The sequence below is a fragment of the Hirundo rustica genome, chromosome 22, assembly GCF_015227805.2.
Source record: "Hirundo rustica isolate bHirRus1 chromosome 22, bHirRus1.pri.v3, whole genome shotgun sequence".
In the NCBI taxonomy this organism is placed as follows: Eukaryota; Metazoa; Chordata; class Aves; order Passeriformes; family Hirundinidae; genus Hirundo; species Hirundo rustica.
The window spans coordinates 2,811,590-2,832,950 of record NC_053471.1 but is presented as its reverse complement, the minus strand read 5'-3'; the positions used below and the strand labels follow the sequence as shown (position 1 = coordinate 2,832,950).

The window sequence follows — 21,361 nt, the reverse complement described above, 5'->3', positions numbered from 1 at the left end:
AAACGTCAAAATCCAGGTCAAGCCTACCTCCAGGAACAGCAGACAAGCTATCCCGCAGTTCTGTGCCTACACAGTCAAGTCCAGTGTATTATTTTGAGGCTTAGGAAACCCTTGGCTTCAAAACATTTCAGTGTTCCTAACCCACAGTCCCAACAACCCACGCACACCATCCCCACTCTCTGTTCTCCCTGGAAAAGCAGATCCCAGCACTGGCTCCAGCACAATCCACTCCCCAAGTGCAGAAGCTGCTTTAACACTGGCTGGAATAGAAGCTTTCAAGCAGTAAGTAGGTGTGTTCCTTTACATTTTCCCCCCAAGTGACACCTCAGTCCCCTCTCCTGCATGGAAGGCTGTTATCCAGGGTTGTATAACGTGCTGCAGGACAAAGCCACCGTGCACACCTCGTTATTACAGTACAAAACACTCCTGTATCCACACTCAACTGCTCCTCACAGCAAGTGGCTGAAAGGCCAGCAGTGAAGGTCTGGATTTACACCATTCCAGATGCCATGCAGTGGGGATGTGGGGAGGGGACATGAGTTTAAAAACAGGAGCATTTTCAGGCTGTTTGAGCTTGCAGATGAAAGCAGGATCACACAGGCCACAACCAACACAGAGACAAACTTGAGTGAGCAGGGGCAGCATCACCGACTTCTTTCACCTGTTTCAAATGCAGAGTCATAATCACACCTCCAATACTTTCACAAGTGTGGAAGACTGAATGTATTCCCATCCATCGAGAGACATTTTGAATTCCACATGGTTCCAACCTGCATCCACCAGAGACATCTAACAGAGGTTACTGAATCTACAGCATTACCTTTTCTCTGTTTATAGTGTGGAACAGGCTTGCTGTAATTTATCTCAGGATAAATTAAGGAAAGGTTTAAGATGTCTTGAGTTTGAAAGCAAGGTAGTAAAAACGTTGAATTTTCCCTATTTGGTATAAAATTTGGCACCTAGTGTTCTATAGTCACTGGATTAATTTATTTTAAAATCAGTATTTTCAATAATGGAAATTACGTGACCAATTCCATTCACTTTACTCTACATATACATAAGGTCATGCTAAAAGTCATGCTTTTCATTTTTCATTCCAAGTCTTACATTAAGATTTCATAAACTTGCAATATTCCTCTCCTTGTTTAAAAAAGTCTATTCATGCATTTGATTTAATAAATAATGTACTTGATATAAAAGTAAGTGAATGCCAACAAGCTGCACAAACCAAATTCATTCTATCAAGTTAGCTCCCTGAAATACCTTTGAGGCAGCAATTTCTGTTTCAGAAAATTCAAAGCAAAATGAAACACCAGTTTTATTGTTTTTAGACAAGGAAATTAGGATCGGTCTATAAAGTTCAAACAAATCACACTATGTGAAATAGTTTGGTTTGGTACAATTTAAAAATTCTAAAGTGCTTTTTTGGTTTATATTCAGAAAAGTAGTACTTGGAAAAGTAGAGGCAAGCAAAATTTGCAAACTTTTTAAGGCATTATCTAGCTCGTTGATGAATAAAATCTCATTTTACTTCAATATGTTTTTTCACATTCAAAGTTACTCTGATATAATATACTCTGTAGCTGCACACATTCCACTGAGAATATACTGCATTTTAAAAAGTTTTATAAATTAATGAGGAACTCAAGTTTAAGGCACTAGAAAACTATGTGTCATGTTTCAAATATTTGGAAATAAAAGTGTTTGTGTCACTCCACTGAGCCAGGCCCTTCACAGGCCGATTTCTCACCCTGGCATTCAGAGCTAATGCTACACTGCTGATGACTCAGTTGAGGTGGCAGGTGCACTACTGATCCTGGACACAGAACTTTATCCAGCCCTAGGTGGGACAGCTCATGCAGCTGCTCAGAAGTAGCTGTAAAAGGAAGAAAATGCAAAGTGAACGCACAAAGTGGACTGTACGAACTCAGATCTGCATATTGGTTGCTCACATACGCGCGCGACTATGAAAACTGGGAAAAATCTGTCCAAAGATTTATTTTTATCCAAATGGTTTTGTTTCTGAGTTGTTTCCATGTGTTTCCATCCCTTTCCCAAGGGCAATCAAGTCAATTGTCCAGAGTGTTGAGGGAATGGGGTCTGAACTGAGAGCTGCTGTCTGGTGTCCCGGATTGCTCTGCTAGACCTCAGGTGTGCTAAGTGAGGCAGGTGTAGAAACTTGTCAGTTCTGGCTTCTCCTGACACTCTGGACACTTGAGTCCTGGAATCCAAATAAAGAAGATATTAATCAAAGAATGTAAAAGTGACTTTTCCCATTTTGATGAAGACTGGTGAGCTTTTTGCCAGTTACTCAGCTCCATTTGCTTTTTTTTGTCTCTGCACACCAGTGAGCAGAAAGAAAACATTTCCCAGTAATGTAAAGGAGATACTCTTCCAGGCATTTTCATTTGCTCAGCCCTCGATAATCATCACACCCTTTGGAGATGGGGCTGCAATTTCCATCTGTGCAATTCCCAGTATCTCCTGGGACTCTGGAGGCTGTGCTTACCAGCTGAGCACAGGGAGAAGACTTCTCTTCCAGTGAGGCTCGCAGGTCCAAACTGCTGAGCAAGGTGTTGCTGGAAGGGACCATGCTTTCCCAGCCAGCCAGGCAATGCTGTGAAAAAAGATGGGAATGCTTTACCCTTTTTTATCTATTGTGGCCTGTTATTATCGAGAAGTAACTTCTGCACAGGGAGGTTTAAGTGAGTAATTAATCCATTATTTTTTGAGGATTTTTTAAAATTTTTTTTTATTATTTTTTATATGACTAACAGGAAATAAATCTCAAATAAAGAAGAACTACACAATTGACCCTTCTTTCACCTCTCTAAACTGATCTCCTACTTTGTGAACTCAAGCACCTGATCCCTCTGTCTCAACTGACTCATCCAGTTCCCCAAACCTCAAAACCAAGCTTCCTCCCACTCTTCCCTGGAAATCTCCAGGGCCAGGTTAGATTAGCAATACTGCCTTCAGCGTTGACTCCTGGCTGGAATACAGCACCAGCAATACAACAGCAGTTTTACTCTACTGATTTTGTGAACGCTTCACAGACACTTGCCTTTCAGACTCCTTAACACCTGTGGAAACAGGCACTCTTAGCTGTGGTTCATTGTGTTGAGAGGCCAATGCCTGAAACAAGTCATCCACACCTGCCCCAAAAGGATACAGCTCCACAGGGCATTTTCTTTTGTGCAATGGAAAGCGTTGGAAGTATGTCATACATTTTATGTCATTCACACAAAGGCATGAACTCAGAACACACCAAAGGCGGTTCTGGGTGTCTCACTGATGCATATCAAACTCTGCCAAGGGAATGAGTCCCAGAGTCTCTTTCCTTCTTGTGTAATGCAAGGACCAGCTGTGGCAGTGCCATTGACAGAAGACAGCAACTTACCGAGTGCAGCGCTAGATCGTCTGCCGGCTCAAAGCTCCTCCTGCGATGGGCTTTGTACTTGTGGGCTGGCAAAAGGGCAGACCTGGGAATGCTGACCCTGCAACCACACAAGGCAAGTAACTGCCTACACCTCTGCCAAGGCACAGGGAATCTGCATGCCCTCTCACTCAGAATCCAAGGGTCTAACCCCAAAGTGAACCACTTTGGATTAGGGCAGTAGACACTTTACATGTATATTGAGATTCTGGACCAAATTCAGACAAAACATGCATTTCTCATTGACTTCAAGAATGCTTGTGCTTATAGACGAGATCAGTAAGGAGTTTTTAAGCAAGAGATCTCTGCCTTGAAAACAGCAGCCTTCTACAGAACTGCTGTGATGCTCTTTTCTCCTTCACCTGATCAGCTTTGTCTTGCCCATTGTTTCCTTGAGTTGTGCCCATTACAAAGCAGTAATTCTTCTTTACCTGACATAGGCTGGCTCCTCCAGTGTCCCCGGGGGCTGGTGGGCTCGTGGGATCTTACACACAGGGCAGGCAGATTCTGGATCCACAGGGATGGAGAAGAGGCGCTGGTTTAATCGGTAACAGTAAACACCTGCACGGAGCAACAAACCTTCATCGTAGTTCTTGTCTGTCACAAGGTCCCTGAACCCAGCCAAAAAAGCTGTGTTCTACCACAGTGCCACACCTGCATGCTATAAAAAGAGCTGCTTTTCCTGAAATATCTTACACATTTCCTGTCCCCCAAGTAAGTTCCTAAAAAGCAAAACCAAAACTTCAACCTCTTCAATTTAGAAACAGAACATTAGCCAATTAAAAGAAACCCTGACAAATTAAAATTACACTGAGAGAGGATCCCTAGAAGACTCAAGTATCTTCAGAGTAGGAAGTTGAATCTGGTTGAAAAGCTGTAGCTGAAAATAACACATTCCTGCTAGTCTTGCACGATGTGGTGCTCTCTCAGGTAAAGACTGCTTAGTTGTTTATTCACAGGAATTGCATTAGGAAGAAATATGATCTTACATTTATGACTTATCAAATCCAGTTCTTGTTCAGGACCTGTGCAATCCAGAGCCTTGGGCCTAAAGAAACAGACAAGAAAACCGTTAGTGATGAGGGGCTGGCCCTTTGAACAGCACTGCCTTTTCAAAGCACACATGACTGGGAGGTAAATAAAGACCCTCAAAGCCACACTTGCAATGTCCTGCTCCAATCAGACTGTGGTTCTTACTACAGGGATTACTAAGGGATTGAACATGGCTGCTTCAGCCCTTCTTCATTCCCACTTACTCCAAGTGCTGCTGATGAATACAGGTTTCTCTGTTGGACTGTCGGAACTCCTGCAGCTCAGAGAAGTACTGCTCAGATTTTTCTGTTACTGGAGACTTTGTATCAAGGAGCCCTGAGAACACCAAGGAAAGAGAAAATTTCAATGATTTACAATATTTGGGAAAGTACCAAAGCAAGCCTCACAAGATACAGTCAAAACAAAATAATGATAATGAGAAGGGCAGAACATCCTGTCAAGCCAGGGGTTTACTGTGTGGTTTGGGTCCCTTACTGCATTCATTCATTCCAGGTATTTGTTATCCCTTCTGACCACACTTGGCTTTGCATTTGCTGCCTGGATTCCCATACCACTGCCACTTCACCACTCCAGGTAAGCACAGATCACCTCTAGTCTGGAGAGGGGCCTGTGCAGGCAGTTCCATCACACCTCAAAGGGGTCACAAACTGTGTTTTAACTCTTCATATCACCACACCACACTGAGAGCTTTGCTTCAGAGTTAGGATTCACCTGCAATCCAGTCATAGCCCAGGAAAGGATGGGCAGACCAGCTGCTGACAGGTATGGCATCTTCTTCAGTGTCAGGCTGAAAAGTCACATGACAAGCTTTCTTCTGAAAGAAAACAATTCATAAAGATTTCCTAATCATCTGACAGGACATTCAAAGGAGACAACTGGCAGCTGTTCAGATGGGACAGCTGTTGTCTTAGTTTGAGACTAGATTCTATCTACACTTCTTCCAGTAATTTGCTCACCAGCCCTTTGTCTTTTCAATAAATAGAGTAGAAAGAGGAGGCAGGGACTTGCCCAAGTGAGGCAGGGTTTTTCAGAGCCTTAAACAAAATGATGAGCTGCATCACACACCCACAAACATCAGGCAACCTGTGCTGCCTTGAAGGATGATGACAGCCAGGGCCTGCCCTTCATGCCTGAAGAGACAAACTGTGGAACAGCAGCACTGCATCTGCCTGTTCTCCCCTCAGCATGTGGATTACATGTGCAAAAGACAGGGAATTTCACAGTGAAGTGGTACAGATTTCTGGTCTTTCAGTTCACTGCCTAAGGAAAGCAGGGCCTGAACAAACAGGAACAGCCCCTGGCTGCTATAGCTGGGAACAGTTCTGACCCCAACCTCCAACTTACCCACTGGGAACAGGGCAGGTAATGTTCTCCTGGCCCTTCCTCCCCATCATTCTGTTGACTTAGGAAAATAGGAAAAGCATTGATTTAACATTTACCTTCAACCCTTTGGAACGAGATGTCAGCAAGACTGATTCAGGGATATGGGGCTCTCTGATGACCTCATGCTGCTCACTGGTCTCTTTATTTTGCACTCTGCTCAGCGATGGCCCCGGATGAGTTTTCTCATGGGAACCTTGCAGCAGAGCAGAGTGTTTTCTGTTCTCTCCATGACCCAGGAAGAAGGACTCTTTCTCTGGACTTCCTTGAGCACGGCCATCCCCATCCACCCTGGAGATTCCTCTGCCACACATGACTGCAGATCCTGGCGTAACATTCTCCTCTTTCTCAGGAAAGTTGGAATCGAAACCTTCCTGTGTCTTCACTTGTTGCTGCTGTACCCCTCTGTCACTGATGCTGGGTTTAGGAGATGAACTGAGGGCTGGGCCAGCTCTGGTTTCCACAAACACTTCAGGGTCAGCTGTAGACTTTACTGCATCGACCTGATTTTCCTTCTGTAAGGACAGAGACCGTCTTAACACATAGCATCAATCAGACTACAAATACGTTTTGTAAGAACATTTCACTCACTAAATCAACCTCTCATTCTAGTTTGTTCACTCCTTTCAATTTCTGTGGGGGAAAAAGAAAAATCCTTATGTACTGGGGAGTGTAAGAAAGAGATTCACCTCCAGCTAAATGCAGCTCTTCCCAATTTGAGGAACCATTGAACTTTCGGCCCTTGTGCTTAGAAAAAAACAAAAGGATTTTGTTCCACAATATTCATTCCTATCTTAGGAGAAGAAACTTGCCTTTCTTAGGCAGGAACTGATCTCCAAACCTTTTGCCAGAAGAACAGATTGAGACCAAAGGGCAGCTCCTTTTCTAACTGACTCCATATTCCACATACCACTCTCTAAGAGCTCTTTCCCGTCCATAGGTCTCCTTGACCACACCATGCCATAGGCAGAGCTGCTTTCTGTCACAGAGGCCTATTTGCTCCCCTGAATTTCTAGCACAGACACCACACATACCACTCTGCTGGGCGAGGGGACACATCTGTCAGCAGCTGTACTGCTATGAAGAGATGCTGGAAGGAGTTGCTTATTGAGGAGTTCTTTTCTGAGCTCTTCCTGCTTCATTCTCAGCCTTTGTAGAAGGTCCTGGCTGGCCTGGCGCAGCCTCTTCAGGAGCTCTAAGTCCATCCTACAGAAACATTTTAATATAAAGCCAGAGGAAGAGTGAACTACACAAATTCACTACATTAAGTGAAGAAGCAGACATAGGTGAAACCACTTTCAGGGGACTTTTCCTATAAAATACTTACAGTTGTTGAAATGTTGATTGCTCCTGAGAAATCAGCCAGTCTCAGAACTTCTTATGCTCAGAACCAGCACCACATGCTTCTCTCCCCTTGGATATACTGTCAAATATTTAGCACTCAGAAACTGGGAACTGACTTAACAGAGACAAGAAACTGACAGAGGAAACAGTAAACATGAAAAATTCACATCAAAAAGCTAAATAAGAGACATTTGGTTTAGAGGCTGTTATTTAGGACATACTTACACAATTCTGCTGTAATGTTCTTTTGAAGCACTGAAATTTATATTTGGTGTGATAACATATATATATATGTTTTCACACACATATATATATATATATATGGTGTGATAACACCAGGATGCTTGTAAGCTCAAAATACAACTAATTCATATGAATGTATCTGCTGCATCCAAAAGAAATACAGAGTCAAAGCTGTCTTCCATGTTCCCCAGGCAGGAAGGCTCCAAAAGGCTCAACTATGATTCAGGACTACAATTCAGGCAATTCCAATCCCACAAATTAATTAAATTAAATCCCACAAAGGGATGTCCTTTTATTAGAGGAGGGACATGAAAAGGAGTTAATAAATAGATAAATAAATAAAGCCTAGTTTGACTGAAAAGCTGTCACACTGTTCAACATCTTTACAATATCACAAGCTCCTCTAAATTTGCAGAAATTGGATTTTTTTAAATAAAACAGCTGCAAACCCTGAACCCAAACTCCCACATTACTTTTGACTAGACTGATAAATTATGTTCTCAAGAAAACTACTGGTTTTTTTCTGGGACCTTTTGTTCTAAAGAATTCCCAAAACCTTCTGCAAAGCCTGTCTGGTTTGTTTTTGCATCTGCTACCTTAGCAACCAGACATGAGGAATCAAATGCACATGTGGTACAACAGCAGTGGAAGGAAACGAGCAGTACTAACAATCAACAAACTCCATCTCTTTGTTACAAAAAATAAGAGAGAGGTGCACTACGGAACATAAAACAGAAATATCAATGTTGAGGCACTAAATTTGAGACGATTTGAAAAAAACCAGTAGTTCCCACAGCCTTCACAGGACAAAGCTAATAGCTTTGATAAGCATCCTCTCATCATTGCTTATCACAAAACAAATACTCTGAAAATAACATCAGTCAAGGGACTTTTTGGGAGGATTTTACCAGATGACGTCCACTCTTGGCATAATCTACAAATCCTTCATGCCCAACCCCGGGAGCTCAGGTTTATGAAACCGCTGTAATTTGAAACGTCTGTGAAAAGGAGCTTCGCCTCCCACAGTTAGAAACAAACAACGGCCGTCTCGGGAGCCGAGAACTCTCCTCGCCGCGAGGAAGCAGTTCAGCACTCCGCGCTGCTTCTGCACAGACGCGCTGGTTCGGCCCTCCCACGGCCACGAGGAAGGGGAGGGAGCCCGAGCCTTATAAAATTCCCCTTTCCTCTCCAAGAGGCGGCAGAGAAGGGTGAGCCCTCCCCTTCCTCTGAGGCAGCCCGTGGGTCCCTGCAGGCCCCGCGTTTCCCACCTGCGCGGGAGGGCTGGCCCGGCGCGGCCGCTCCGGCCCGCGGCTCCCGGCATGCGCGGGGCCCGGCGCTGCGGAGGCGGGGAGCCGCCCGGGACAGCCCCGGGAGGAGCCTGCCCCCTGCGCTTCGTGTGGGAAGGGACGCGTACGGCCAGCGCCCCCAGAGCCCAAAGGGAGTTGTTTTGAAAAGTTGTCACGGGAAATCTGCCCGTTTCTAATCTGCCCGTTTCTAACCCGCCCGGTGCGAGTTATCAGCTGAGGATACTGATCCACCACAGTTTCAGGCCGCCACTTCAGTAGTCACTCGCTATTACTTCCTATAATATTCTCAAGAAATCGTTGTTTCAATACTGACAATTTTAGCGCAACTAAAACTTTCTATCAGGCAATTCAGTGTCATTGGCCTCCTTGTTAATTTTCAAAGTAAGAACACAGAAAAAGGTCACTAGTGTCGAACATGCAATTCAGTACCACAAAGCAGCAAAGCTATACATACTGATGTAAGCTGATAAACTTACACTGGAAGACTGTATCACAACATGCAGGACACATCAGGAGAAATGTTTTCCCAATTCATTTTTATTTTGGTTTCCATTGTTTACAGCACTGTTACAGGACTAACTCATGCAAATTTATCACCTTAAATACAGCAGAGAGAAAACTCACTGGTAAGAGTATTTCGAAGAGCTCCATCAACCTAAGGAATAGCAAAAGTAAGTAGCAGCAATAAGATGAAAGTGCATTTAGCTGACCTTCTTTAATGGGAGTTTGGGTAAGTTTTTGGAATTACCTGTTTTAAGGAATAGTTTAGCATTCTTTATGAGACTCAGAAGAGAACAAACTCCTCATGATAGTGTTCAATTCTTCCACCACTCTCAATTAAAGAAGTACAGCTGTAATTTGTTTCAGAGGAATCCAGCTTATAGGCCAGTCTGTTAAAAGTTTGATTCTTGATCACTTGGGCTTCCAGGACAAGCGTTACACCACACATGTTAGCAGCTTTGCTTCTGAGAAAGTTCAAGTGGTTCTTTCGTCATTCTGTAGGTTAGGCTTCAGCTCTGCAGTGAGAATGCTGGCAGCACCCGGGCCTGAGCAGAGTCAGACACACAAGGCAGCAAGACACGTGGTTCTGAGAACCCATCAATCTCTTTTCCCTTCACAGATAAGATACTGGCTTAAAGATCATCTCATTTATCAGATTTCCCCTAAAGGCCCGCAGAAGAAATGCTAACACTACCTTTTCAAAAGCACGATCAGCATTTCAAGTAGTCGTGAGCTGCTGAGCAGTAGTACATCATCCTCCGCCTTGACCTGGAATTGACAATATCCTTGTGTGCTAGAGATGTGCTTAATATTTTAACTCAATAGAACAGAACATAGCTTATTATAACTGTGTAGGTGACAGCTTGAGAGACTAAAGATTCAAATTTATTCAATGAAGACCTGCAGCAGAGTAAGACTAGACGATTCCACTTAGTTCAATATACTCCACTACAAGCTCAGAGTACACACTTCCAGAAGCAAGGACTCAAATTTCTTTCTTGTTCATTCTCAGATTTGATCAAATCTATATTCCTATCCTGGTGGATGCCTGAGGAACCCAGTCAAGGTCAAAAACCCCCTTCTGATAGATTCAGTTTGAGTTGGAGTCAAAGTTTTCTAATGGAAAGAAAGGTTTGTTTCCTTTCTGCATCCTAGGGATGTAAGAGTCTCACTGCCAGCTCCTACACAATCAAGATACTTCAAGTCTTTCTGCAAATCTCAGAACAGCCTTACCTAAGAAGTACTTATTGACATTTCACTATTTTTACTCCCTCAAGTATCAGGCAGCTTCTTTCTGGAACTCCTAAAGCCATTTTCAAGGGAAAAGACTCTGACAAGAAAAACACCCCACTGCTCAGTAGTTCTGAATTCAGCTGGTACTTGCTCAAAAGACAACTCATATTTCATGTGTGTGATGCTGAAGAGATTTAGGTTGCCACTAACCTTAGAACTACAGGATCTTATTCTGGATTCCTCAGACATTTTGTAGGCAACAGAAAGGTTATAACCAACACATGGCAAAATACTGACCCACAACGAGGAAAAGAAGCTTGTAGTAGAGGAACTTAATCCTACTCAGGCTCCTAAAATCAGCAAGAATTTCTTCTCTATCAATTCCAACAGGAAGAGATTCAAGTCCTTACAATTCCCAAATATTATATTCCAAATGCATCAGGGTAAAACTCAACAATTAATTTAATGTATTTGCAAATAAAGAATGTATTGAAAAAAGCTAAGTTGCTTAAATCCATTCTTGCCCTGGCATGAACTACAAGAGCCACAACTCCCTCCCCATCCCAGAAGAGCTGTACTTGCCAGCATGTTCTGATACTTTTAACAGAAGTGAAACACATCAAATCCTATTGCTGTCCAGACTGTAACATTCTGTGGGAACTCTAAATGAAGCAACATCTCTTACAGTGTGTAATCCACATGCTGTTCTTGTGGCCAAATAGTGGTAATGGAATTCCACAGGCATGCTTCCAGAAACACAAGCTGTGCTTTTCCAAAGAAAACCCACATTCATCAACTGACCTCATAATGTCGTGCTTTACATTGCGTCAACGGTCTTCTCTTTCCTAGTTTTCTTCCTCAACAAGCTGCCAAATTATCAGCACTATCTCCTTCACAGGAACTAGTTTCTGTCTTTGCAAATTATTTGTCCATGACAGGAAACAGGCCAGATTGTGTTATTAAAGAGCTCTTACGAGGAAGAAACTAACTCCAAATTCATTAAGCTTACCAAACCAAAATCTTAATCCCTCTTGCTCCAAAAGAGAACTGAGTTTTGTTCACAGGTTTAAGCATCCTGAGAGCAATAAACCTTTCTATGAAGGGATACTGTGATTTTCTGTAATGTTCTAGAATAACTGAATATTAACCTCAGAGACAAGCCTGTGTGGGCCATAAATGCTTTGTGAAACCACCATCACGTCTGTGTGCATGGGACTTGTGTTTAGTCAAACAGCTGCTTGTCACACGTACATCAACCTGGGGCTTGGAAGTCAAAAGTTCTGTCTTTATGAAGTAAAACAAATGACTCCATAAAGACGTGTCAGAAATAACTTTTAACCTGGTAAACATTTGCTTGATTGCTTTAAATTTGTTTAAAGCAAAACAAAGTACAGTATAAGCCCCCTGTAAATGTATAAAGCACACACTCCTCCTGAAGTAGCCTGGTCTCACAAGGAAAAAAAAAGTTATTAACAGCTAGTGTTTAGAGGTGGGACACAGAACAGGGAAGCAGAATCCTACTGTTCACACAGCAACTGGAAACACAGCAATATGCTCTTGCTCATTCCCTTTAGAGAATTCCATCACCCACCATGTTCTCTGCAGTAATTAAGAGAGCACTGAAGGGAAACTGTTGTTTTTCTCTCCTCACACTATCTGCTTTGCTGCAGGTACTGATGTGTGAACATGTTGAGCTCGCTGTCAAGCCAACCTGCTTTGTTCCTGCAAGGACAGAAAGTTTTGTTAGATGAATGCAACAGTTTTTCTCAAGCCAGTCAGAAAGAAGTGCAACAAAAACAAGTACATGGCGAGGCACGGAGTGCCAGTGGCTCATTCCAAAAGGCTGCTGCAGGTCAAGAATGTTTGCCTGCTGTCAGTCCCTAAGCTCTGAGGTTCAAACAGAGACCCTGGACACAGCTTCACATTGGTCTTACTGTGTAGGTAAGAAATGTTTGAAAACGTTTTCCCAACAGCCTCTGCAGGGTAAAGAAAGCAGCAGACAACTGGGTACAAAGGTGAAGGCAAGACTTTTTGTTTAACTTTATAAGGGCCTGAAGGAGTTTGTAGGAGTGGAAGACTGTATGCTTTCATGAATGGGAAGGAACTGTTAATTCCAAACAAAAAACAGGAAGAAAAAGGTGCTTTGTGAGACAGAAGCTTTAAATGACTGTCGACAGTCCATAGGAAAGTGCCTAGTGAAAGGGAACATGACTTGGTAGGGAACAGTGCTGACACCTGCACATCAAGTGCTAGGATGAAGACAAAATGAACTCTAAGCTATAGCTCATATGAACACCTTGGTGCAATCACATAAAAAACAGTTGCATGGAATAATCAAATCTCACCTGAGCAGTTTTGCTTTGCTCTGCAGGGAATCCAAAACTTCAATTTTTTTGTTCATGGCAGAAATTTCTTGCTCAAGATTCTCTCGTGTGACATCCACTTGCTGACACAAATGAGCAAACGTTCCAGCAAGCTCTCTGTGAAACAAGAAGAGTTGAATAAGATGGAAAGTAAGATCAAGCAGCACATTCAAGGAATAAATCCCTTTGATGTATAGGGATGATGGTATCATGACTCAGATGCTCATCTTTCCACTTCTGCACAAGAATATGTCAGAGCATTTTGATTTGAGACAGGGAAGTACATTAAGTCTAATGCCTAACAGCATCCAAACACTACATATTCAAAATAAAAGTAATATTATTTTAAAACACGTGTCATTACATTTTTTAAAATCTGGAATTCAGCATGAAGTTATCTTTTTTTTTTTAAACAAGGAATAGCATTAAAAAAAAAAAACAAGCAACAGAATTGTTAGCTGAATATAGGGAACTCACTGCTGGACTTGGTGGCTGCAGTTGGAGCCCGTGTAGCTGACGATGAGCTGCAGTTTCTCCCCAGCGTACTCCACAAACTGCCGCTTGAACGCTCTCTCCTTCGCTTTGGTGGTCCAGGTGAGGCGCTCGTACACATAGAGCAGCCCGTAAAGGCCAAAAGAGAGAGCAATCAATCTCCAACCCACAGCCTTCCAGACCTAAAGAAGCACAAGAAAAAACAAACTGCATCATCATCATCTCAGACTGATGGTGACAGAGCTTTCCAAAATCAGCTCACTATACTCAAATGGAAGATCAAAGGAGAAAACAGGTCACTATCTGTGAATAGCAAATATCTCCAGGATTTGGCAGTACAAGTGTTTTTTACATCAGTGCTCCAATTTAAGTTATAAAAATGCTGCATAGAATGCACACATACCACACCACCAACCACGATGATGCCCATGGAAGTTCGGGAAGTTAAAGAGGCCAGTCCAGTCACCATGGACACCATGAGTTCTTCCTGGGTCATAGAACCCTGAGGCAAAGGAGGCAGACTGGGATTTGCTGGTGTTAAAGGGCGCTGAACCTAAGTAGAAAAGCAGGGACAAAACAAAATCAAAGGAGAGATTAAAAGGAGGTGAACTAGTGCTCTTCCCACCAAAGGAACTTCAGCAGCCATTGAAATCATGAATATCCACCCCAACCAGTCAACGAGGCATTCTACCTGGTCATTATAGCCCATCAAGGCCCGACGACCATTCTTTGGTCCCAAAAATCTGTTCACCAGCATTGTCCATCCAAGAGAGAAATGGAATTCTATGTCCTCCTGGAAGTCGGCACAAAGCTTGTCACAGTTCAGATCATAGCTGAGCATGAAGCACTGCCGAGGAATTAACATGTCTATCTGGCCCCGCATAGAGACTGGGAGGAGGGGTTTTAAACCATCTGCACAGAGAGAAAATAAAAACATGCAAAAAATGGCTGTGGACTTCACAAGAATTAACTGGTTTAGTATTCCATAATCAGGGTGCTTACGGCTTGTTTCATCCTCCAGTTAGTTTCCTTAGTTTGTTGAATTTCATAAGCCAAGTATGTTGCAAAGTAAGAGACACATCATCAATTATTACTAAATTCTTGGTTCTTCAGACCAGCCCAGAAGGAAATCTTTCCACGGACCCTACAAAATCCTTACAGGCAGCTGGTGAAGTTTACAGATTAGCAGAACCTTGGAAAACAAAATATAAACCCCAGTTCTACAAGTATTTAGGCACCATAATCCCATATTCAGACAGGCACCTAGTTATAAGTCATTTGTATTTCATTAGGATTTGCTGTGAGAATCTCCCAAATTTCCAAAGCCACAGTTCCTCTGTCATGAGGATTATGCTGTGACTGTACATATTCATTAGGAAATCACTGCACAAGTTCAGACACAGAACTAATCCTCTGCCCAAGAGCATTACTCATCAAGATGGAATCTAGGATGGTGCCAGCTGCACATCAGCCACTGAATTAGTAAGAAACCCAGAACATCTACCTAGTTATTTTACATTGCAATTCAAGGGAAGAGAAAGGGCAATATTGCCTGTGGAACTGACCTATCATTTCTTGCTGCATTGTCTGCAGGGAAGTTGTGATAGCACTGGAGCAACGATCTGACATGTTACGGCCCAGCCCTTCCTCGATGTGTTTATGCAGCTCCTGACAGACAAAGAAAGGGTTATAAAGATTAGAATAAACAGGGCTAAGATGCAGGCTGAAAGTGCTAGAGCTTGCTAGTTAAAAAGAGCCTCCCACAACAGGAGCACACAAGCTGTCTGCCCAGTGTTCTAACATTAATTTCATGCTTTCCCCCATGTTTCAGTGAAGGGGATGAAAAGGCAAATCAAAAATATCTCACACGGACTCTTTAGTTCAGGAAAAGTTCTGTTCAATCTAATAATAGCAAATCAAAACCATTTCACATGGACTCATTAGCTCAGGAAAAGTTCTGTTCAATCTAATAATGTGATATATAACATATATCAATTTATTACTGAGATGATTGAAAGACTAAAGCTTTAGCTCATATTCTAATTGGAAGATTGTTAAACATCTCAATGAACTGGCACAATTACTGAGTGCTAAAAAAGGTCTCTTAAATTGCTTAAGCAAACATCACTTACACTCTTGTACACTTTAAGAACTACTTGAGATGGATGGAAGTCTGCTTGGTATTCATCTACCAACACCGAGAGCCGTCTGATTTCTTCTGCCATTGCATTTGACACCTAGAGAAACAGCACAGGAGAGAAAATGGAGCTTTGGACAGCTTTTCTCCTCTTCCCACCTGTAACTCCCACATTTCTAAAACTTCAAAGCTTTGTCAGCACTGTACATTTTCCCCATGATGCTGGTATCCATTTCAGACAATCCAGTTTTCTGCAGACACTCTTCCTTACCTGCCTCTCCACCTCTTCCGTGATTTGTTTGATTTTCCGCTTGTAGTCTTGAGTAAGGAGCTCCAGCTGTTTGTCAATAAAACCTAGACGATCCTGACGTTCCTCTCGCATTTCCAGACAGTAAACTCTGGTGAAAAAACACCCCCGTCCATGAAAATGCCAGATAAATGCATTTTTGATTTATAAATACATTTGAATTCCAGAAATAAGACACATTTTGCCCAGTAATAAAGCATGTCAATATCTACCACACATTACACAGTCATGGCACAGGACAAAAATAAAGTCCTTTTCCCAATACTTCTACAATTCACTAGAAGCAAACCCATCAATACATGTCCTTCCTGCTCTCAAACACACTGTATTCCACTCTGCATTTCAAAAGCTCATGCTCCCTTACATCTCTCCCAGAATACAAACTTCAGTTCTGCAAGCACCAAGCACCAGCTCTCACCGCTGTTCCTGGGCAGCAATGTGCACAGAGTCCATGATGAGACGAACATCTTCCGCAATCTGCTTCGCTCTCACTGTGTGCTGCTCAAATTTTGTTTTTACTGCTGACTGTGAGATACATTCCTGTATACAAAAGGCAGCCCAAGATTAGCAGCAGGCAGGACCATACTAACACAGCTTCTCCTTCCTGTACGATTGATTTCCAAAATGTGTCCCTACAAGTGCCAGTCTATCGGGAGTAAAATCTAACCAGAAGGTTAGTGCACATAATGCTCACCTCAAACCTTCTCTCGAAGTTTTGAAATTCAAGCATTCTTACTTGAAATCCATCTGCCAATGCTCCACCTGAGAGAAAGAATGTACAAAACAACCAGTTAAATTTTGAGAAAGCAATCAGAGGTCGGACATCAGGAAATGCTCTTGCTTTACACCGAAACCAATGCAAAACTGCTATTAAGTCATCCCTTCCGTTGTGATTGCCTTATTAATAATTTGGCCTACCCCAATTTTATACATTTTTTTAAAAAAGATACTCTATTTTCTCCTCTGTAAGTCAATAGTAAGTTTCTGCTAGCTTTCCTCACCTCCTTCTGGCATCCCTTGAGCCCTCTGAATCCTGGCATTCAGCACTTCTTTTGCAGACACAAAGAAGATTCGATCCCCTGCCTGGGCTCGATCCACCACACCCAGCTCATCCACCAGGAAACTGGTGCAGCGCTCCATGTGCTGCCTGCGCACCTGAGGGATAACCGTGATAAACACACATGCAGTTAAATCCACATCATCCATCTCTTAAAGGTTACACCAGGCACCCAAATGTGCTCTTTTCCAGAGGTTATCTAAAGTGATGTAACTTCAAAGGGCCCCTGTGAGACTCTTGATTTCCTGTTCAGAAATGTCAAAAGTCATGTCCTGATCACTAGTCTATGTTTGCTCTAGTCTCCACACTAAGGTGATAAAAATCTAACCTGTAAAACAATCACACATAGCACTGATTGTATCCCCAAGGATCAGAGTCCAAACAGCCTCCATAATATCCATGCAAAGAGAAGTAGTTTAAAGGCATCACAAACCTCTTCCATGTATTCTGGTTCAGAGGCAGATGCATCCCATCTGTTGTTTAAAATAAATATATTGGGTCGAGATAGACGCTCATTCACCTTGTGAAAGAACTGCTTCTCCTAAGGAAAATGAAACAAAACCTCTTTAGATTAATATAGCAAATATTTTTAACCTATAGCCAAATTCATTCAACAAGTGGACTTGCACATACAGTTTGCATCAATGTTGATTCAGAATTTGCCACCAGGACAAATACATCAGCATCGAGACAGAATTTGTCGATCCAGCTGTCCAGCTCTGTGGTTACATCAATGCCAGGGCTAGCAATAAAGAGAAATGAAATATTACTGTGCTGTGAATACAGCAAAACCAGAATTTAAAAAGTTGTTAAGAGCTTTTCAGAGCATTAATTTCCTGTGTCTGAGCTACACTGCCCTGAGGTGACAGAGTACAGGCTAAAAGGAAGTAATGACCAAGAAAATCACACTGTTAATTACACCAAGGGACTTTGGTCACTGTCTTAGATTAGAACAGAGTCAGTTCCCTTGAGGTTTGTTAAATATGTATCTGAAAACATTTCTGTAATTAGTCTGTGATAAGCATGAAAGGAAAGAAAGCTATTTCTCACCTGTCCATCAGCACCAGGTCGTCCTTTAAGAGAGAACATTTGGAATTGGGCCACATTACACTGACTAGGCTGCCAGCATTCAGATGTTCATCCTGATGAAGGGCATGAGCCAGCTGGTTTACTGTCTATGAAAAGATGGAAATAACATTTCCTGTATGCCAAGACCCACTAACACAATTATACTCCCTTCAGGGCTGTTCACAGACAGTTTGAGATAAAGCCAAAGCTCAAATTATTTTCTCTCTGGAAGGTTTTCCACATAAAACCTTCTTGAGTGTCCTAGTAAAAAGACAACTGCTAGTGAGAGTTTATGAGCGATTTTTCCAGTGAGGAAAGGCTACTGAGGAATTACCAGGAAGTTTGTGATTCTGTCAGTTACGCAAAGCTCAGAACTTCCTGAGTCATCCTTCCCTGCTATCATTGGCAAATACAATGTATCATCTCCTTCATAAAATGAATGAATCCCCATCCTGCAACATGCTTCATTCCTTACCTCCTATATCCAACAATCATCTCCACTCCTTTAATGATTAAAATCCTTAACTATGATTTTTTTTTTCTTCCCTTTTCTGACATTTCTGAAGAGCTCTTTTCCTTAACCTTATGCTTAAAGAAGTTGTACCTTAACGCTCTTCTTTTCCTCTGAGCCTTCGGTCAGCAGGAAAGCCTCACGTCCATCCGTCCCTTCTACACGCAAGAAGCAATTCGTGGTGTGTCCAATTCCTGAAGGAAGAACTTTATCCCACAGCATGGCATTTATCACAGTGCTCTTCCCATTGCTTGTCCTGCAGTCAGATCAAGACAGTGTCTCAGGCTTCCAAGAGCCAGGTATGCTCAGTTTGATATTACAAAGGCAAGTTCTCTAAAGCCAGGCTGTATCAGAGCCATTAACAATCTGGGGGCCAGAGGCAACCTGCAGAAAGGCTTTTCTATTTTCCTATTTTAAGAATTTTTCAAACTGAAGAAATACATGATACAATATTTGTTTCCAATTTACAAGAGCACCAGTATCAGGGATGCAGACATCACAAATAAAAAAGCTAAAGCACTACTGTTTATATAAATACTTTTTACTGGTTACAGTACACAAATGCTTTACTGAATGGCGAGCATAGACAACACAAGCACGTGACTCACCTCCCAAAAAAAGCAACTTTCATATGTCGTCTTGCCAACACCTCACTAATACCACTGACTTTTGACAGGTAGCCTTTGACTTCCAGCACCTGCTCTTCTGTGGTGACAGGGTCAAGCTCTGCATTCTTGTGTGTTTCTAAAATCAAAACAGATCAAGTCTCTGAATGCCAGAAGCCGTCTGGGTCAGTCCTGGGTGAAACCCCTCGCTGTGATGGCAGCACTGAACATTTATCTGTGTCCCACAGCTTGTGTGAGTGATCTTGACGCAGGCAATGACGCCCTGAAGCAATTCCACAATAGCATTTATCAACTGGCCTCTTTTGTGTCTCTCATAACGGTTCCCATTCTTGGGACTGCCTTGAACAGAACTGCCAACACTGCAAACAGTCAAGCACCCTTAGAGATAAAATCTGTCTGTGCCTTAAGCTGTTAAAGCCAATTAGTGGCATACGTTACATGTCAGTGGCAATGATGTGTTCAGGCAAGAATATTGAAAGGATTATAGGTAAAAAACCCTATTGGGGTTGTGCAATTAATTAAAAAACCTCCTAAACATAAAAACCAAGCGTAGCTTCCTAACTAGCTCCATTTCTTAACATGCATAAACTTCTCATCTTCAAAATATGAACCTGAACTCCATCCAAATTCAACAAAATAATTTTCAGTTTTTCTTACAAACATGAATGCATAAACAGACACGTGTGTATAAATAAACACAGATTTAGCAGCGCCATTGAACTGATTGAGGGGGTTTGGTGAGTGTTTTGGGGGAAATCACTCGTGGGCAGAGCACTGTTACACACTCATAGTTCAAGAACTCAGCTTACCTTCCAGGAACAAGGAGCTCTCGCTGATGTATGCAGCCAGCTGTTCAAAGATACCATTGATTTTCTTCTTTGCAGTGACAAAATGTTTAAGTGGAGAAGCATTTACCTCAGCCATGTGTCTTTTATCCTTCTTCACTGCAACTATTGAGTTGGAACGAGTAAACAGCAGGGACATTGCGCTACAGGGAAAAATCCAGTACAGACCAGTGTCACCAAGGGTCAACAGCTACCCAAGGCGGTGTAGTGACAGGACAGGGGGGAAAGGCTTTGAACTTATAGAGGGCAGGGTAGATGGGATATTGGGAAGAAATTCTTCCCTGTGAGGGTTGGGAGGCCTTGGCACAGGTTTCTCAGAGATGTGGCTGCCCCATCCCTGGAAGTGCTCAAGGCCAGGTTGGACAGGACTTGATCCACCCAGTCTTGCAGAAAGTGCCCCTGCTCGTAGCAGGGGTTGGAACTGGATAATCTTTAAGGCCGCTTCTAACCCAAACCATTCTATGATTCTGTGATCCAACCGAGCATCTTTACAAGAACTAGATAAATATGCATTTTAAGAACTATCTTCTTTTTTCCACAAAGAAACTGCTCCTCTTTACACAACTCATGTATCAGGAAAATCTCTTTTCTTTCTCCCTTCCAATAAACAAGCTCGCACTGATCACTCCTCCCCATCCTCCGCTTACTTTCAGGATGAGTTACGTTTTCACAAGTCAGGCATGGCCAGCTTGAGGCCCTCTCGAAGACAAATGGCAGCAGTTTGCCCTGCCTTCTCCCTCTCCCCGGCCGCACTCCGGCCCGCAGCTCCTTCAGCGACGCCGAGTCCAGCCGGTCTCCACCCCTGTGGCAGAGTGACAGCGGATGAGGGACACAGGCTACTGAGCTCCGTCACGGGCTCCGCTACTCGGCTATCCCGGTGTACCCGGGGAATGCTCCAGGCTCTGCTCCCCCGCCATGCCGGTGTGCCCGGGGAATGCTCCAGGCTCTGCTCCCCCGCCATACCAGTGCCCGGAGAATGCCCCCGGCTCTGTTCCCCCGCCATACCAGCGAGCCCCAGAGATGCTCTGGGCTCTGGTCCCCCGCCATACCGGTGCCCGATGAATGCGTTGGGTTGACGCTCCGGACGGACGCCGCCTCCCCCTCAGCCCTCAGGGGCGGAAGAAAAGGGCGGGAAGCGCCCTCCTCGTGCCCGCCTCGCGCCCCCTCAGGACCCTGCCCCAGAGGGTCCGACACTCACTCGTCCCTTCCCTTGTCCCTGTCCCTATCCCTGCTTCTCCGGAGGTGACCCTCAGAGAGACTAGCCCGGCCTAAGCAGCTGCCAGGTCCCCTCGGCTCGGCTCGGCTCGGCCCGGCCCGGCCCCACCCGGGGCTCACCTTCACCGCCGCTCCCGCACGGCCGCCATGTCACTCCGCGGCGCCGTCGCCCGGGAGGTGCGGGCAGGAGTGCGTCATCGCCGCGCGCCGCGCGCGGGACACGCTGGGAGCTGTAGTTCGGGG

General features: G+C 43.5%; 2 protein-coding genes across 8 annotated transcripts; both read right to left on the bottom strand.

The window, feature by feature from the left end:
• Window positions 1–1,973: 1,973 nt before the first annotated feature.
• On the bottom strand, window positions 1,974–8,792 carry MIIP (migration and invasion inhibitory protein). Of its 6 annotated transcripts, none has more exons than XM_040084815.2 (11): window positions 8,725–8,792; window positions 7,197–7,292; window positions 6,904–7,075; window positions 5,929–6,384; window positions 5,201–5,303; window positions 4,693–4,804; window positions 4,426–4,484; window positions 3,868–3,997; window positions 3,401–3,497; window positions 2,510–2,617; window positions 1,974–2,221 (listed from the first exon to the last, which is right to left on the bottom strand). In XM_040084815.2, exons 3-11 carry the CDS (start codon window positions 7,072–7,074, stop codon window positions 2,183–2,185), a joined length of 1,275 nt encoding a protein of 424 aa, XP_039940749.1. In that variant the 5' UTR covers window position 7,075; window positions 7,197–7,292; window positions 8,725–8,792; the 3' UTR covers window positions 1,974–2,182. The 6 variants fall into 6 exon arrangements, with proteins under 6 accessions (XP_039940749.1, XP_039940748.1, XP_039940750.1 ...); XM_040084814.2 differs by lacking the exon at window positions 8,725–8,792 and adding an exon at window positions 8,365–8,695 and having other exon boundaries at window positions 7,197–7,346; XM_040084816.2 differs by lacking the exon at window positions 8,725–8,792 and adding an exon at window positions 8,365–8,695 and having other exon boundaries at window positions 7,197–7,328.
• A 490-nt stretch (window positions 8,793–9,282) lies between these two features.
• Window positions 9,283–21,314, bottom strand: MFN2 (mitofusin 2). Of its 2 annotated transcripts, none has more exons than XM_040084432.1 (19): window positions 21,239–21,314; window positions 20,551–20,705; window positions 19,868–20,046; window positions 19,041–19,176; window positions 18,526–18,688; window positions 17,904–18,028; window positions 17,487–17,595; window positions 17,287–17,394; window positions 16,798–16,951; window positions 16,491–16,558; window positions 16,215–16,336; window positions 15,761–15,887; window positions 15,485–15,589; window positions 14,918–15,020; window positions 14,044–14,264; window positions 13,756–13,905; window positions 13,338–13,534; window positions 12,843–12,977; window positions 9,283–12,219 (listed from the first exon to the last, which is right to left on the bottom strand). In XM_040084432.1, exons 3-19 carry the CDS (start codon window positions 20,040–20,042, stop codon window positions 12,150–12,152), a joined length of 2,268 nt encoding a protein of 755 aa, XP_039940366.1. In that variant the 5' UTR covers window positions 20,043–20,046; window positions 20,551–20,705; window positions 21,239–21,314; the 3' UTR covers window positions 9,283–12,149. The 2 variants fall into 2 exon arrangements, with proteins under 2 accessions (XP_039940366.1, XP_039940367.1); XM_040084433.2 differs by lacking the exon at window positions 21,239–21,314 and adding an exon at window positions 20,953–21,062.
• Window positions 21,315–21,361: the final 47 nt, after the last annotated feature.